Raw genomic sequence first — 17,020 nt, forward strand, 5'->3', positions numbered from 1 at the left:
GTTATTGTTCCATTCTTCGTAATTATACGTGGCTATCGAAAAAAACATCCGTTACGGACTTCAACCGTTAAACATCAGCTATTGGTAATCCTATCGATGCAAGTGGAAATTAGAGTGTAACCAACATTAACTAGTGTATTTGTGGAACGAATTATAATTAGAAATTGATTCAAAACGGCGCAATACGGAGACGAGGCAATGACCGCATGGACAATGTTTAGTTGGCGAAGATTATACAACGGCAAAGTGGCAGACTGTGGGGAAGAGAGTAGGATCGAGTTGCCAGCGGACACCAGGCAGCTAGTCTACAATGTATACGTGTATTTCAGTAGGCGACCGGGGCGCAGTGCCAAGGCAGCACTCACGAAGACTGCTAGTGCCACTATGATACCCAGGGACATAGTGGCCGAAATAGTGAGGGACAAGTACCAACACTGATAATATTCTTATGGAATGATACAATGGCGTTTTTATATATCTACTATGCGACATACAATGCAGAAGTATTGACACATCCAGTGCCACGAACCATCCGCACCAGTTCACCGCAGACTGCAGACATCAGTGGTTTGATTAGAAACTAAGAACCTTCGCGTTGCAAGTAATTAGCCCACTTTTTTCATGTGAATTTTGTATCTTAATTGTAGTTTCCCACAATTTATTACAATGTCAGACTTAATTTATAAGTTCAGTTCACTCAGTATTTCTCCTAGGCAAGTGCAGTGCATTGGAAAGTCAACCAAGTACAAAATATTATTCGCGACTATTATAAACGTTGTGATTGTTTGCAAACTATAAAATAGAACAATGAACAGTTGCTATTGAATTATATTTTGCTAGGGCGTAGTTTTAAAAGATTGATGTTTAGTAACATCATAACATGGTTGTTTGCATGAGATGTAAAACAAAAAATGTTTGTTATAAATAAGTCGACTAAATAATTTAGCCGTAGCGTAACTTGTAGAAAACGTTGTTCATAATAATGTTACTTTTTATAAGCTGTTTACAGAGCTCGTAAGGTTCACGCTAAAAATCAATTCATCATCTTATTCCCCCGTTTGTATAAAAAATATTCGTACTTTTTGTATATTTACCTATAAGTAAACCTGAAAATGAATTTTGAAATGCTATGAAAGATAAAAATGTTTTAATGACCAGTTCATAAGAGGTCAACATTTGTCAAAGTGCATTACTCAATACAAAAATTGCACTTAATTATGTTAAGGGCCTAGATGAGTTTAAAATGTGTCGCCCTTGAATAGAAACGGCAACCAAATTATTTAACTAAGTATTTCACTATGATTAACAGAGTGTAACGATCTCATTAAGTAATATCATGTGAATAAAACAACATACAATTTTGTACAAATAAGTAATTTAGGTTAAGTTTTAACAAATTAACTTTAGGCAATATTGATAATATGTAGAGGACTAAAAGTTAGTTCAGCTATTAATCAAACTAATTAATAGTCAATAAATACCTAGTTATTTATATGAAATAAATAACGTAGATATAAATCTGTAGTTGTGTTATTTACAATAGTATAACTACTTACTTTCCTTGTTCAGATCAAAATCCAATGTGCCTTTATAAAAACACTTTACGTATATCTTAAACTGCAACACAATACGCACATATTAACACTGGGAGTACTGAATATGATTGAAATGAACGTTCGTCTTTGTCACTAAGAAGGCTCACAAAAAATATTTCTTAAAACAAAAACTTTTGTATAGGTTACACAAGAAGTCTATGACGTAAAATATTTCCCGCCCTCCAATAACACTGGCGGTTCACACTTGTTGAGTTGAAGACCAAACTAAAATTAATACGTGATGAGGTGCCAAGTTCCGAGACGTAACACCAGTACTGCACTAATTACTACACTGCACTATTTCAGGCGAGCGAGCACGTGAACCACTCTACTAGACTGATTCATAGCGATCGACGCCACTGACTAACTGACTGAAAGTTTCAACACTACAGAAATTGCCGAAGGTCGCGAATTCATCCAATATATACGTACCTACGAGCTACGGCGTCTGCCGACTGAGAAACCCATTCATTAATGTCTTGAATAAATTATTACAAACATTAAACAAATTGTATGGACTGCGTTAGTTCAGGATAATGTATTCAGTCCCAAATAGTTTCAGAATTTTAACTGTTAAAGACTAAGACAAGCCTAGATAGAATGTTAGGATGGATGGCTTACCTTTCTGGTGTTGCGGTTATCTATTTATTTAAATAACTTTAGAATTCCAAATGTAAGCAATTAATGTAAAGCAACCTGAATTTTCAAAATGTGTAGCTACTTTAATTTTTAATCAAAGCAGGTGAATAAATTAGTGTTCTACAATTCATAAAGAACACTACCTACCTAGGTACGTGGAGATATCAAGCATTATCTGCATTACAAACAAACTGATATCAGAAACAGCAAATATGGTAATTGGTGAAAATGTATATGCATGTGATTATTGTAATTAAGTTTAGGTAAACGACTCTGATTGACGTATGCATAGGCACATATGTTTATCGCTCACCTACACGGCTATACCAGTTGCAAAATTAGCCTGCTGTGTTGAATCCCTTCACTTTTATGGAGGCAGACAATGACTAACCGCGTATTCACCGATGTGTATTATTCAAGTAGGTAGTCTGGTTGCACAAGCAACATCTTGCGTTTTGATGAATACATAGGAACGACCTTCGAAAAGCACCATATGACAGAAGGCGATTCGCTAGCTACCTGTTTAGACTTCATTTCAGAACCTATCCAAGTAGTCGCTTCAGTTGGCACCTATCTAATTCTACTCACTAATATTTACATTGGCGAAGGGCTGCTGAATAATAAACGTCGAGGCGCCAACGGCTCTAAATTATTCTGTAGAGATGCTGAATCATAACAATATCTATTTTTGTGCCGGTAAAGTACGCCTACACTCTACAGCCATTATAAAACTTTTATTGTATATTTTGAATCTAAATTAAATCAACGAAGGTAATTTTTACTGAGTTCAAAAAAAAAAGAAGGAAGTAAGTATTATGTTTTGTTTTAATTGAATATTGATGGCTGAATTGTTTTTTATAATCTCCTATAGATTGCCCGAACGGGGAGTACTACACTTATTTGTGTCAATAGGTTGATTGTAAAATCTATTTGCTGTGGGCGGGCAATCGTTCCGAGGCGCCTCGCCACCAATCGTTACTCAAGGTGATATTCAGCTGTTTTATGTCTTTTACACATACATTTTTATTTTGATGGTTTGTATATCTATTGCGCGATTACTTTTCACAATACAAAAGTTTACTTATAGGACTTATTTTTGAGAGCATTTCAGTAGGTCATGTATTGTTATCGCTGCTTTTTTATATGGAAAGATGCGTGCTATGGACGTTTGCTACGGATGCGTGTTATGATTACGTGCTATGGATGCGTGCTATGGATGTGTGCTATGGATGACTTCTCTACTATCGATACATCGCATACTCGAGTTGCGCATTTTCCTCGCACAGCTACTTTCGGGAGCGTATCTTCATAGCACATCTTACACGCACCGCTACATAGAATATCAATGGAAACGGTTACATAAGTAAAATTCAGTTTCACATTCACAGTTTAGGTATTATATCCCCACAGCATAGCTACATAACACATCTCTGGAGGAGAAAAGCACCCTTAGAGTTGGATAAATTGAGAAAACTCTAAAAAAACAAATGTATATTATACCTGCGATTGGTGCTGTGGTAGGCTGTCGCGCAACATGTAACGGGTTCGATTCTCGCACGGAGCAACTCTGTGTGGGATCCACAAATTGTTGTTTTGGGTCTGGGTCACGTACAAGTGAACTTATATTTGTAAAAAAACCGAGTGTGGGATGTTTAAAAAATAAGTTATACCTATTTACGAGAATCGGAAATAGGAAAATAGAAAATATAGATGTGTAGTAAGTACCTATGTACTTAATAAATACGTACCCGTAACAAGTCTTGGTTGGTTATTATTTATTTACGAGTAAAAGTTGTAACTACGGAAATCATTAATGCACTACAATTATTAATGTTATAGAAAGACACTGCACGCAAGAGAATTTTACACGTAGATCGGCCGATGTATCTCATTATTTTGTGAGAGATAATAAAAGGTTCGTCATTAATATAAATATTTCGTTTGATTGTTGCTGAAAGATAAATGCGAAATGCTACTAGTTCAACTAGATAATAATAAAATAGGTAGCAATAGCAATCGCCTTCACATGGAGTCGTTATTGATCATTCTAGGTATTCCCCTAGTGCCCATTACAGCGTAAATATTTTAGTGCTCGATGTTTGTATCAGTCGAATGTTGCGATTAGGTAAGACCTAGGAACATTGGTAGTTGTTCCACAAGGTAGGTATCTGATACTTTTAAATTGAAGGTGACATACTTTTACAGTACTGCCCTTCAAACCTCATATTTCCTGTTGCAAGCAACTACTTTGCGTAGTAATAATAAACTGATCTAATTGGTTCATGGAGCACAAACATCCTACATTTCATGCTAGACTTGTCAGATTAATTAGACGCTCCATAGAGGATACATGGCACAGTTAAGGTTTCTTTTAAAGAAATAACTATTTATAGAGAAAATTACCTATAATATTTGTGCCTAATTTAATAAGTTGTATTGTATATCATAGAGCATGTTATAAAAAGTAATATAGGTAATTACTTCTGTAATGGTTTTGCATTATGTATTATTTGTTTTTTTTTTTGGCAAAGCATTCAAAGTTTTCAGTCTTGGTTAATACAAATAAATGTATTTGTTGAAATATACAAATTATGTATGGCTAACAACCCTATTTACATACTATATATTAACAAGAATATTTCTGTGACTGATGAGTGCTTTATGAGTTTGCTATGATACATTTGAATTGTTCGTAATTGTTGTTTTAGTGAGCAGGATAGAGCAACTCTACGTGTAGTCATTAAAATATATATATTTGGTGATAATGTTGCACATTGTTCAAAGCTCATTGAAGTAAAGATAACTTCCATTCTATTTGTTTGCATGTTAAAGTAACAAAAGGTTTTTGCTAAAATTATGGCACTTATTAAAAGTATTTGGAAATATTTATCACTGAATTTTTATCAGCAGTAACTACAAAATTTTAACTGAATGCAATTATGATGGTGTCTATGATGGTGCTACAAGTGTAAATGGTGACAAGTGGATAGTAATAAAGTGAAAGAGAAAATAATTATATTTATATAAATATTTTTTTAACAACTGCATTCTATGAGACAGACTAGATATTATGTATACTGCTAGTTTATAAATTATTTATTTTTCGGATATGTCATCTCACCTCTAGTTAAAGAGGAAACTGTACAACTACTACTACATCGATTAATATACAAAAAAAAAAATATTATTTCTTAAAAGAAAGAAATGATGAGTAAAGACCCATGGTGAAATTATAATAGTATCAAATTTATGTTTTAGTAACACATAGATTATATTATAATATCATAGATTTATTAGCTACAATTTTGGCATTCAGTTATAGCGTAGTTAATGAGCTTTTTGACATAAAAACTGCTTAGGGATTAAAATATGGGAGCTTACATAGTCAAATATTAATTTTTAGGCATAGTGCCAGACATGACCATTGTTATAGTTTATATTTGGCCACCATCCATTTTCCTAGCATTTACATTATGTATGTAACTATGTACCTAAAAATAAATTATTTATAAAATGAAAGGATAACAGTATCATCGTAATGTCTAAAAGTAGCCACATTGTAATAGATTCAGGTAAATTTAATAATAGCTTATCCTACATATGTTGAGGTAAATGAAATATATTTTATTTAAAATGTATGTTTCGAGATAAATAATATTATAATAAAGGTGTGTCTGTAAAAATATTTTCTATAAACAGAGTAGTATAACTTATTGAAAGCTCTGTGAAAGTATTTTCTAACATCATTTTATTACAAAAGCTCTCAGTGAATAAGATTAGGGATAATATGTACCTACCTCTGAGTTTGTTGCTATGGAAATACTTAATACATTATTTGAAGTAGATATTAACTGATAATAATGCATAAAGGTTTCCAGCATACTCTTGGGCAATTAAAAAACAAGCTTTATGGCCCAATAAAACTCAACAAGATTGGATTTCAGCTGTGTTGTATGTTATCAATTATTACAGTTTTAATTAAATTAAGAATTAAATAAATCGTGGTTGCAATAAACAGTACTAAAGCATGACCTGTAATTGATACCGCGCTACAGGCGGATATCTTGATAGATATGATAACTTGCTGGCTATTCACATATATAGATACTACTTACTTACCTATCATAAAATGTAGACTATGTGGTGTCCTTCACAGCTGGCGCATTATATAAGGTTTATATTAACTCCTATATTCTAGACTTCTAAGGTCCTCTACAAAACTACTCTCACAGAAAAACACTAAGCTAAGAGATAAGCTTTCTAAAATATCTAAAACTTATCACTCACGTTTATGGAAAATACTTCGTCTAATGAAACAGAATTTACTTCAAAAACGTATCGTAACTGGAAAACAGGGAGCGGTTAGGAATTACACGGGAATTTACGAAGAACAATATTTTCTAGATTTAAAAGGCTTGACTGGAATAAAAGAGACGTCAAGCAGCCAACCAACAGCCCTTTCTTCAATCGAGTTTTGAAATGATTTTACCGGAAAAGACAACAGGACAGAACATCATAGATACTTCATGTTAGAAAGAGTAAGACATACTTCATGTTCAAAATAAACACACGTCTGTCAGTATGAAACGAAATGAAGTGACGTCAATGTGCCTTCCAGTCAACAAATTGACATTTTATTGATATTTATAGCAGTATGTAAACCGCGGGTGCTTAATTTTCAGAAAATATTTGCAATAAATTAACACAAATTGGTTTCAGACTATTGACAATTATATTTGATTAATTTACTACTGACTGGTAAGTCCCGAAAATTAAAAAAATAAATGAAAATAAAAAAATATATATTCAATAAACACTTTAGCGCCAAACCAAAAAGCAAGTTTATTTAAATGTTGCGAACCAAAATGTATACAATATGTAATTATAATAAAACACCTAATTTAACATTGAATAACACAATAAAAATTTGAAATTCGCAGAGATATCAATATCATTCAAAAAATATCATCGTTGTTGCAAAAATGCGCTGATTGTTGTTGCAAAAATGCGTTGATGCCGATCAACAATATCAAACAAAACTACGATTTCGTAACCAAAATTCGCTATGTGATTTATAAGAAACTCAGATATTTTTCAAATTATGTGCTGAAAGCATTAAAGCAAGTTTTAGACTTCAAGTCACTTTCAAGAGGTCAACATAAGGGGTAAAGCCGTGTACCCAAATAAAATAAATCAAAGTAAAAAAAGGCTGTCAATGTCAAACCAAACTATCAAATGCGTCAAAGACCATTACGTCAACGTCAAAGTTTTAAGGTTAGGTTATTGTTGCTATTGTGCATTTCTTTCATAACAATTATTAATTCTTATTTCTCCAATCCAGTTTTTTAAAAGAGCAGTTAGCAATATCACAACAACATGGATACAGTAGTAAAGGGTTTACTTGATGAGGAGCCTGAAGAAGAGAAAAAGGTTACCTGATTCAATGTATTAAAATATCAATAAATTTAGTCAACATAATTATGTATCACAAAACAGTAATATACTGCAATTGTAGCTTTCCATATAATTATTTAATATTATAGCTAGTATCCTAACATTATTACATATCTGTAAGCTTAAATTCATAAAAAATGTTCTTATCATGTTTTAAAAATCCTTTTTTTTCTTTCAGGGACTAGTAATATTTGGTAGGGATGTGTCCAAAATCCCATGCTTTAGAGAAAGTTTCCTGTATGGTATTTCAACGGGAATAGGTGCTGGTTTAGCAGCATTCATTAAAACATCTCGGCCTATGCTATCACAGCACATAGGTGTGGGAACATTTTCAATGACTACTATGGTGTACTGGTGTTACTGTAGGTACCAGTGGTCTAAGCAACGATTTGATGCTCAATTATTACAAGATGCATTGAAAGACAAAATTCTCTATGAAGGTACTATGGTTGAAAAAGAGCTTGAACAGAAAGGTGTTTTAAAATCAGCATAGAAGTGTAACTAAATAAACCAATTGACAACAAAAAATCTGCAATATTTTACCTACATGCAAAAATAATGTTAAATATTTTTCCACAAAGTATACAAACTTTGTAGATCAATACTGAAAAAGATTTTATTTTATGTTGATGCCACACGGAACATTATATTCATGCTGGCTGGTGTAATAATATTCCAAGTTGTTGTTTGAAAACTGTATTTAGTCATTTACATTTATTTTATCTTGTATTATAATAAAATGAATGAATTGTTATTGTTACTGTACAAAAAAAGCTTGTAATAGATCTAGGTCAAAATGTATTTATCAAATAGGTGATTCTAAACCCAGGGGTATCTAGTTTAAACCGGATATTTTTTTAAGTGTAATCAGTGTTCATTAAAATTAATAACAGTTTGTAGGCAATATTTTTTGCTCCCAGTTTTGTAGATAACTTTGCACTTAATTTGAAGGTGTATAAATCGTGCTAATCAGTTGTCTTCAAGATAACAAGAACTAAACAAGCAGATAATGGTTTGTGTAAATTATGTACAAGTATTGAAATGTATATTTAGATGTTAGTGTAGTTAATTAAAATTGTTATTATATGAAATGTCTTTTATTTACATCAGACCTGTTGGTGTCCCATGTGGTTGACAAGAGATGTTCATAGTACACACTTGCACATTCTATGCAACAGCTATATTGTGAGGTGTGCTTTCTCCATCATCTATACTAATATTATAAGGCTGAAGAGTTTGTTTGTTTGTTTGTTTGAACGTGCTAATCTCATGAACTACTGGTCCGATTTGAATTTTTTTTTTGTGTAGGATAGCGCATTTATCGAGGAAGGTTATAGGCTATAAATCATCACGCTACGATCAATAGGAACCGAGCAGAGCGGGTGAAACCGCGCGGAAGTAGCTATAATAAATAAGTAGAGTTTGCGTTTCATGATACTGTTTAATCAATGTATTGATTTTTAAGATTTTGAAAATCAATACATAATCATAAGTTGGTGTAGATACTTAGGTATCAATTGTGGAAATATAATTAATTTTTACAATTTATTATCTCACTATTAAGTCCCAAATAAGTACTGGGCTATTTATTTCAAGACATAAGCACACAAAATTACGTAAGGCGTTTTTTTGAGGGGGGAAAATCTTCCAATGACTTCTCCCGCCTTGGGCGAGGTGAGAGGGAGTGTCAGACTCTTACTGACTAAAAACCACCCCGTTCCTTCTCCTAATGCGTAAGGCAATAGTACGTAAGGCGAGCTTAATGCCTACCTGCCTTCGTACCTTGCTATTAAGAACTACCTACAATCAAGAAAAAATGTTGCAAATTGATATGATACAATTTAACTTATATTTATACGTAGTTAAATTACCAATACGGAATTATATAAATACATACTTAGATTGCGCAATAGTATGTGCGATATTATAAGAAATAACTAATCAGGTAAACATGCTGATTACATTTTAATCAAAACCCATTAAATTTAAACATTAAAATTATTATTTAATAATTAAATATCATTGAATTAAAACATTGTTCTTTACATTGAGGGCGTTCAATAGAATAGAATCTCGTTAGCAAAACGGGCGCGAGATCGCGGCAGTGACACGAGTGCGGTGCGTTCTATCGGACGCAGTTCTGTAATGTGTTAAATCGTTTATTTAAATACCGGTTATTCTATTCAATGACTGGATTGAACAATGGAATCTATAAACAGTTTGATACCTGATGATGCGCAAAAAACTTTAATATTCTTCGTGAATGGTAAAAAGGTAAATAACATTTGTTTATTCTACTTAGATACTAGCTTATACCTAAATTAGTCTAGGTAAATTGCTTACCGGTAGGAATTGTATTTCCATGATTCTGCTAAGTACTTAGTTTCCTATGTAATACAGGGTCAATGTATCTATATGACTGTATGTTTACCGTGTGTATAGAAAAGATAAATAAGTAGTAGGTAGGTACTTGATAGGTACATTTAAAATAATTGCTCTTCGGGTAGTCGTAGTCACAATGCTACAACGTGTGGGTCGTTTTTTGTGCTAAAGTTGGCGTTAGTTGAGACTAGTGTAGTAGTAGTTTGTTTATTTACATAAAACTACATGCTATGTAGGTACTAGGTACCTATCCACTATCTAGGCCCATAAGAAACAAAGTCTGGATGCTGATGGAATCGAATCCGCAGCACGTAGCGAACGTTTCTGAAAAGTTTTAAGAACTGACTATAAGGAGCTTAATTACAGACTCGACTTGTTTACAGATATTAATACGGATATTGATACAATGTGAAATATGTAGGTACCTACCTACTTTGCATTTCAAATAAAAATCCATTCCATTGAATAAAAACCATTTGCCAAGAGTAGATAAGCGTACCTACGGGCTTAATATTTACTCAGTATCAAATGTACTTGCCCATTTTTGTTAGGGCTACCTTCTATGTATTTGCTCTGTTACAGGTAGGTACTACTTGTGACCGAACAATGAGACCCTTATTTAAATAAGTACCAGCACCTACCTACTAAACTATTGTAACGAACTCTACTGCAAATAACTTTAAAATAAATATACTTAATGATTTTAAAGGTCAATTAATCCCAATGAAACCCTGCGTTGTGATAACCCGAGTCATACAAGAAGTAGATAGATCCATATCTACGTAATATTTATTAACTTCCTTTATTATTTATACCGATAAATGTAACAATTGATTAATGAAATTAGTTGTATCTAACTAAAACCTGTTTGTTAGATAACTTGATTGATTTTAAAATCATTTTTTTAGAACTAATTTCTAAAGAGCCCTGTTCTTGGGTAAGTACTACTTACCTAATCTAATACATTGAAACAGTTTTGTTGTTCGACAACCCTGAGCAAATCTCAGCAATCATATCAAGTTTCAACTTAGATTGAATATCAGTGCTACATATCTATGTTGGATCTCTTTCTCTCGTATAAGGTAAGTACCTTACACGAGAGAAAGGGGAGTAGGTATATAAGTATATAGAATACAATAGGTATATTACCTAAATTAATTATTAATTAACAAATATCTTTAATCTTTAATTAATATAAACCTTTTATTCCCCGAAGGTTTACACAAAGTTGCACAATAGGCACATAGTAGGTACTTAGGTACATTATAGGTAAATCTAACATCAATTTTCACCAGTTATGTTATAGCTACTACGAGAATTTAAAGAAACCCAATGCTTAATCTATTAAATTCATAATTATGTATGTACTTACTGTATAACTTTGCCGACCCGGAAATCCAATCTCCCATGCTAGACAGTTAAGGTTGCGGCCAACACTAGACTAGACAGACACTATAAATATTGTATTTTAAAATCAACATTAGGTACAATCTATTATCGAGTATTTCAATGCTGTTCCAGGTTATTGAGGAAAATCCAGACCCAGAATGTACTTTACTATTTTACCTTCGCAAGAAACTTTTGCTAACTGGAACTAAATATGGATGTGGAGAGGGTGGATGCGGTGCCTGTACAGTCATGATCTCACAATATTTGAAGACCGAAGATCGCATCAAGTATCCTTTACGAATATCATGACTATTTTCGACGAACAGAATACAGCCCGGCTAGCTCAGTCGGTAGAGCATGAGACTCTTAATCTCAGGGTCGTGGGTTCGAGCCCCACGTTGGGCGCAACTTTTTGTTGCGTAAATTAATTTGAATTTCGTATAGTAATGTAGTTTTTAGAAAAATATATTTTAAATACTTAATATTAAATACTTTTTTAGTAAAAAACTAAATTAATTTTAATGATTTAAAATTTTTGTTTAAGGTGTGTTACAAAACTGATATGTACGGTACCTATATTTGAAAATTATACAATAATAAACTTAACTATTTTTTATATAACATAGGCACATTGCGGTAAACGCGTGCTTGACACCGGTTTGCGCCATGCATGGCTTGGCGGTGACCACCGTTGAAGGAATAGGTTCCACACAAGAACGTTTACATCCCGTGCAAGAAAGACTAGCGAAGGCTCACGGATCACAATGTGGATTCTGTACACCAGGCATCGTAATGTCAATGTATGCTCTTTTACGAAATAAAACCAAAATTGAATATAAAGACATAGAAACTGCATTGCAAGGAAACCTTTGCAGATGCACTGGGTACAGACCTATAATTGAAGGTTTTAAAACTTTTATAGAAGGCTGGGAAAGAAACTATATTCCTAAAACTGAAAACAGCATTTGCGCTATGGGTGCAGAGTGTTGTCGAAATAAGAAAACGAATGATGAAAGCGAAGAGTTGTTTAACAAGTCGTCTTTTAAACCGTATGATCCTACACAGGAGCCAATATTTCCGCCAGAGCTAAAATTAAATAGCAGTTATTCGGAAGAGTACTTATTCTTTACTGGAGAAAACGTTACATGGATACGTCCGAAAAGTCTTAACGACTTGTTGATGATAAAAGCTAAGTATCCGTCTTCTAAAATAATTGTAGGCAATAGTGAAATTGGCGTCGAAGTTAAGTTTAAAAAGAAAGTGTATCCAGTGTTGTTATATCCATCAATAATCACAGAAATGAATTTTTGTAAAGTAACACCTGATGGGATACTTATAGGGGCTAGTATTACATTAAATGAATTGTCTAATTTCCTTCAAGAACAAGTCAAAACAGAACCCACTAAATCAAAAATATTCAAAGCTATCAATGAAATGTTGCATTGGTTCGCTGGTGATCAAATTCGGAATGTAGCGTCTCTCGTAGGAAATATTGTAACAGCTAGTCCGATATCGGATTTAAATCCAATTTTAATGGCATGTGGAGCTAAATTGAATATTTATAGTATAAGCAGGGGGACAAGAAAAGTTACTATTAATGAACAGTTCTTTAAAGGATACCGAAAAACCGATCTTGAAGACGATGAAACCGTTGTATCTGTAGAAATTCCGTTCACTACTGAATCACTATACTTCAAAGCGTACAAACAAGCTCGACGCAAAGACGATGATATATCTATAGTAACTGCTGCCTTTAATGTGAAAGTAGACCCAGTAACCGAAAAGGTTTTAGACGCAACTTTATGTTTTGGTGGTATGGGGCCAACTACTATTTGTGCTAAATCTACTTCGGAAAAAATAATTGGGCATCGATGGGATCAAACAATGCTACATGCTGCATTTGAATCATTAACTAATGAGTTGGAATTGGATGTCTCAGTCCCTGGAGGAATGGCTGATTATCGTAAATCACTCTGTTTAAGTTTATTTTTTAGATTTTATTTACATGTTTTACAAAGTGCAGAGAAAGATGGAACAAAATCAGTGAGCAATAAAGATTTAAGCGGTGTAGACGAAATATCAATATTGGAGCCCAATAGTGCACAGTGCTTTGAAGTAACAAACAAAAATAAAATAACATCGGATGCTGTTGGAAGGCCAATAACACATACTTCAGCATTGAAGCAAGCCACCGGGGAAGCTATATATTGTGATGATATTCCTCCTGTAACGGGAGAACTGTATCTAAAGTTGCTATTTAGCAGAGAAGCTCATGCCAGAATAAAATCTATAGACGCAAGTAAAGCTTTATTAATACCGGGCGTAAAAGCATTTTTATCGGCTGAGGATTTAGCTGAAGATTGTAACAAAATGGGCCCTATAATAAAAGATGAAGAAATATTTTCACGAGATATAGTAACTAGTCGTGCTTGTGTATTGGGTGCAATTGTAGCTACTTCTGATAGCATAGCTAGAAAAGCAATAGATTTTATTGCTGTGGAATACGAACGTTTAGAACCTGTTATTATTACGTTAGAAGATGCAATATCACAAAGTTCATATTTCACTGGATATCCGCGTGTCCTTCGCAAAGGTGATGCAAATGAGGCATTGTCAAATGCAAATAATGTAATAGAAGGATATGTAAGAAATGGGGCACAAGAACATTTTTATCTTGAAACCATATCTGCTTACGCTATAAGGAAAGAAGATGAGCTTGAAATAGTAGCTACGTCACAAAACCCAGAAGAAATAGCAGTAAGTTATATAAATAAAATTATAACAGTAGAATTGTAAACTGTTATCGAATTAATCTTACTACTCTTGTTTTAGCACGTTGCTTCTGCGGTGCTTCAAATACCCAACCACAAAGTGGTCGCTAAAGTGAAGAGAGTTGGTGGTGGTTTTGGGGGTAAAGAAACAAAAGCAACTTTTTTAGCTATTCCCGTAGCAATAGCTGCGTATAAACTTAAGAAACCCGTAAGAGCTGTATTGGATCGAGATGAAGATATGCAAGTTTCAGGTTACAGACACCCTTGTTTGATCAAATATAAAGTAGGATTTACAGAAGACGGAAAGGTTACTGGAGCAAAGTTTGAAATTTATGTTAATGCAGGTTACTCTTTAGATATCTCTTGTGCGGTAAGGAACTTATGTATAATTGTTTATCTTTATTTGTATCATTTACATTATTATTGGAATGATTTTTTTATATTCCGTTTAACTGATTTCAGATGATAGAAAGAACAATGATGCACGTCGACAATTGTTACTTTATACCAAACATCGAAATGTATGCATATCTTTGCAAAACCAACATGCCTTCAAACACAGCATTCAGAGGTTTCGGGGCTCCAAAAGGAATGTTGGCTGCAGAAACAATTATGCGACATATCGCTGCCACATTAGGAAAAAGCTACGAGCAGATTATTGAAAGAAACCTTTATCAAGAAGGGTCATTGACGCATTACAACCAGACGCTGACATATTGTACACTATCAAGATGCTGGAATGAATGCATAGAAACTTCTAACTATTGGAAGCGAAAGAAAGATATTGAGGAATTTAATAGGTAAATATGTAATTTGTAAGCATTAACTAGATTCATTATGTAAGTACTGACATAAGGTAACAATTTTTCCAAAATCGTACGTTCAATAACAGTAAACCAAAACCAAATGAACGCGCATGTGAAATTAAACAATATTATTACGTTTTCCAGGCTCAATAGGTGGAAAAAGAAAGGCATCAGCTTAGTTCCAACGAAATACGGAATATCGTTCCAAATCGATGTTCTAATGCAAGCTGGAGCACTTCTGCATGTGTATAAAGATGGGTCGGTTCTCCTTTCTATTGGAGGAATAGAAATGGGCCAAGGATTATTCACTAAAATGATACAAGTCGCATCAAGGGCTCTAGAAATAGATTACACGAAAATTCATATAAGTGAGATGTCCACAGACAAAGTTCCTAATAGTTCGCCAACTGCTGCCAGCATAAGTTCTGATTTATACGGAATGGCTGTTGTAGAGGCGTGCCAAGTATTAAAAGATCGACTGGCGCCATTTAAAGCTAAAAATCCTACGGGAAAATGGGAAGACTGGATTATAGAAGCTTACGTGAATAGAGTACAATTATCCGCTACAGGATTTTACGCAGCACCAAAAATTGAGTACAATGCTGAGACTAATTCTGGAAATCTTTTCGAATATTTTACATTCGGAGTTGCATGCTCTGAGGTAATCATAGATTGTTTGACTGGAGATCATCAGGTCCTACAAACGGACATAGTAATGGATGTCGGGGAAAGTTTGAATCCTGCAATAGACATTGGACAGATAGAAGGGGCTTTTATGCAGGGGTACGGTTTCTATACTTTAGAAGAAATGGTATTTTCACCAAATGGAGAGGTACTATCTCGGGGGCCAGGAGCATATAAGATACCGGGATTTTCAGATATACCGAAAGTCTTCAACGTTTCGTTGTTGAAGGGTGCTCCAAATCCACGAGCTGTTTATTCATCAAAGGTACATTATATCTCATATTTACTTATTGTCACAGATTTTGCTACCTCTTATAAAGTTTGGCTTCTCTAAAATAATCTCAATACGTTGCACAATTACAGGCTGTGGGAGAACCGCCACTATTTCTCGCTGCATCAGTATTTTTTGCAATAAAAGAAGCAATCAAGTCAGCTCGCTTAGACAGTGGAGTTTCTCCTGAATTTGAATTAGATGCACCGGCATCCTGCGCTCGTATTAGAATGGCATGTGAAGATCTTATTACCAAACAGGTATCTACTCTTATCTATATACACAAATTCCTATCTTGTCTTGCGATGTGGGGCAAAAGTTGCACCGGGAGATCATGGGTTCACACACACATTGGACACAGTTTTACCCCTGCTAAAAAGTAAATCCTTTTTCCTTAATATGGCAGTTAACTGGAATATGAGGCCGTTACTGACCTAGAAGTCTGCAAAGTTGACGCCCTTCACCTTCAGAAAAATCTTGTTGTTATTACACTTTTACATTTTCTGTTACAGGTAACACCAACGATAAAAGGCAACGGGAAACCATGGAATGTTGTAGCTTGAAAAATTAATATTAAGCAAAAATGTTAAGTAAATATGCATCTAATTGGTATCATATTAAAGTTCATGAATGGTAATTTGATACCACATTTCAAGAACGGTTTACCTATGAGCAAGCTACTTTAAAATACGTTAACTATGTTAAAATCATATTGTTATTTTATTTTACAACTTTGGTGTAAATTACCATTTTGTTATCGCCTTATCTGTTGATATAGACAATGTTTTATCTCAAGTAGGTAAACATTTGTAAAAGTTATTTTTTTGTAAGTGAAATACATAAAGCATGTTAAAAGTATTTGTGTTTTATTCTAAGTTTTTTGGTTTTAAGTTCCTAAGAAATAAGAGAAGGTTAATGAAGTAGTTTAACCTAAACATGAATGCTATAATCAAAAGAGTTGAGCAGAGCGTGTGAAACCGAGCGGAAGTAACAACTTTAATAATATTAATAACTAAGAGAAAACCTAAT

General features: G+C 33.7%; 3 protein-coding genes and 1 non-coding gene across 7 annotated transcripts in view; 3 read left to right on the forward strand and 1 right to left on the reverse strand.

Annotated features, from left to right (window-relative positions):
• Nucleotides 1-10,146, reverse strand: part of LOC118265470 (protein numb) — a 27,120-nt gene extending 16,974 nt beyond the window's left edge. The window contains exon 1 of one of the 4 annotated variants that reach the window (XM_050706009.1): nt 10,032-10,146. In XM_050706009.1, coding sequence (XP_050561966.1) covers nt 10,032-10,052 — 21 coding nt within the window. In that variant the 5' untranslated portion in view covers nt 10,053-10,146. Of the gene's footprint in view, nt 1-1,556; nt 1,907-6,353; nt 6,722-10,031 lie in introns of those variants that run through there. The other 3 variants (XM_050706013.1, XM_050706010.1, XM_050706011.1) reach the window with 3 other exon arrangements.
• Nucleotides 7,466-8,779, forward strand: LOC118265471 (cytochrome c oxidase assembly protein COX20, mitochondrial). Its single transcript, XM_035578358.2, has 2 exons — nt 7,466-7,664; nt 7,867-8,779. The coding sequence occupies exons 1-2, from the start codon at nt 7,611-7,613 to the stop codon at nt 8,179-8,181; spliced, it is 369 nt and encodes a 122-aa protein (XP_035434251.1). The 5' UTR covers nt 7,466-7,610; the 3' UTR covers nt 8,182-8,779.
• On the forward strand, nt 9,737-16,849 carry LOC118265469 (xanthine dehydrogenase). The gene is made up of 8 exons (XM_050706007.1): nt 9,737-9,962; nt 11,592-11,746; nt 12,086-14,216; nt 14,292-14,600; nt 14,693-15,030; nt 15,181-15,985; nt 16,084-16,251; nt 16,504-16,849. Exons 1-8 carry the CDS (start codon nt 9,891-9,893, stop codon nt 16,552-16,554), a joined length of 4,029 nt encoding a protein of 1,342 aa, XP_050561964.1. The 5' UTR covers nt 9,737-9,890; the 3' UTR covers nt 16,555-16,849.
• Trnak-cuu (transfer RNA lysine (anticodon CUU)) lies at nt 11,792-11,864 on the forward strand. The gene has a single exon. It is a non-coding gene; the product is annotated as a tRNA-Lys (tRNA).
• Nucleotides 16,850-17,020: the final 171 nt, after the last annotated feature.

The sequence above is a fragment of the Spodoptera frugiperda genome, chromosome 28 (genome assembly GCF_023101765.2).
Source record: "Spodoptera frugiperda isolate SF20-4 chromosome 28, AGI-APGP_CSIRO_Sfru_2.0, whole genome shotgun sequence".
NCBI lineage: Eukaryota > Metazoa > Arthropoda > Insecta > Lepidoptera > Noctuidae > Spodoptera > Spodoptera frugiperda.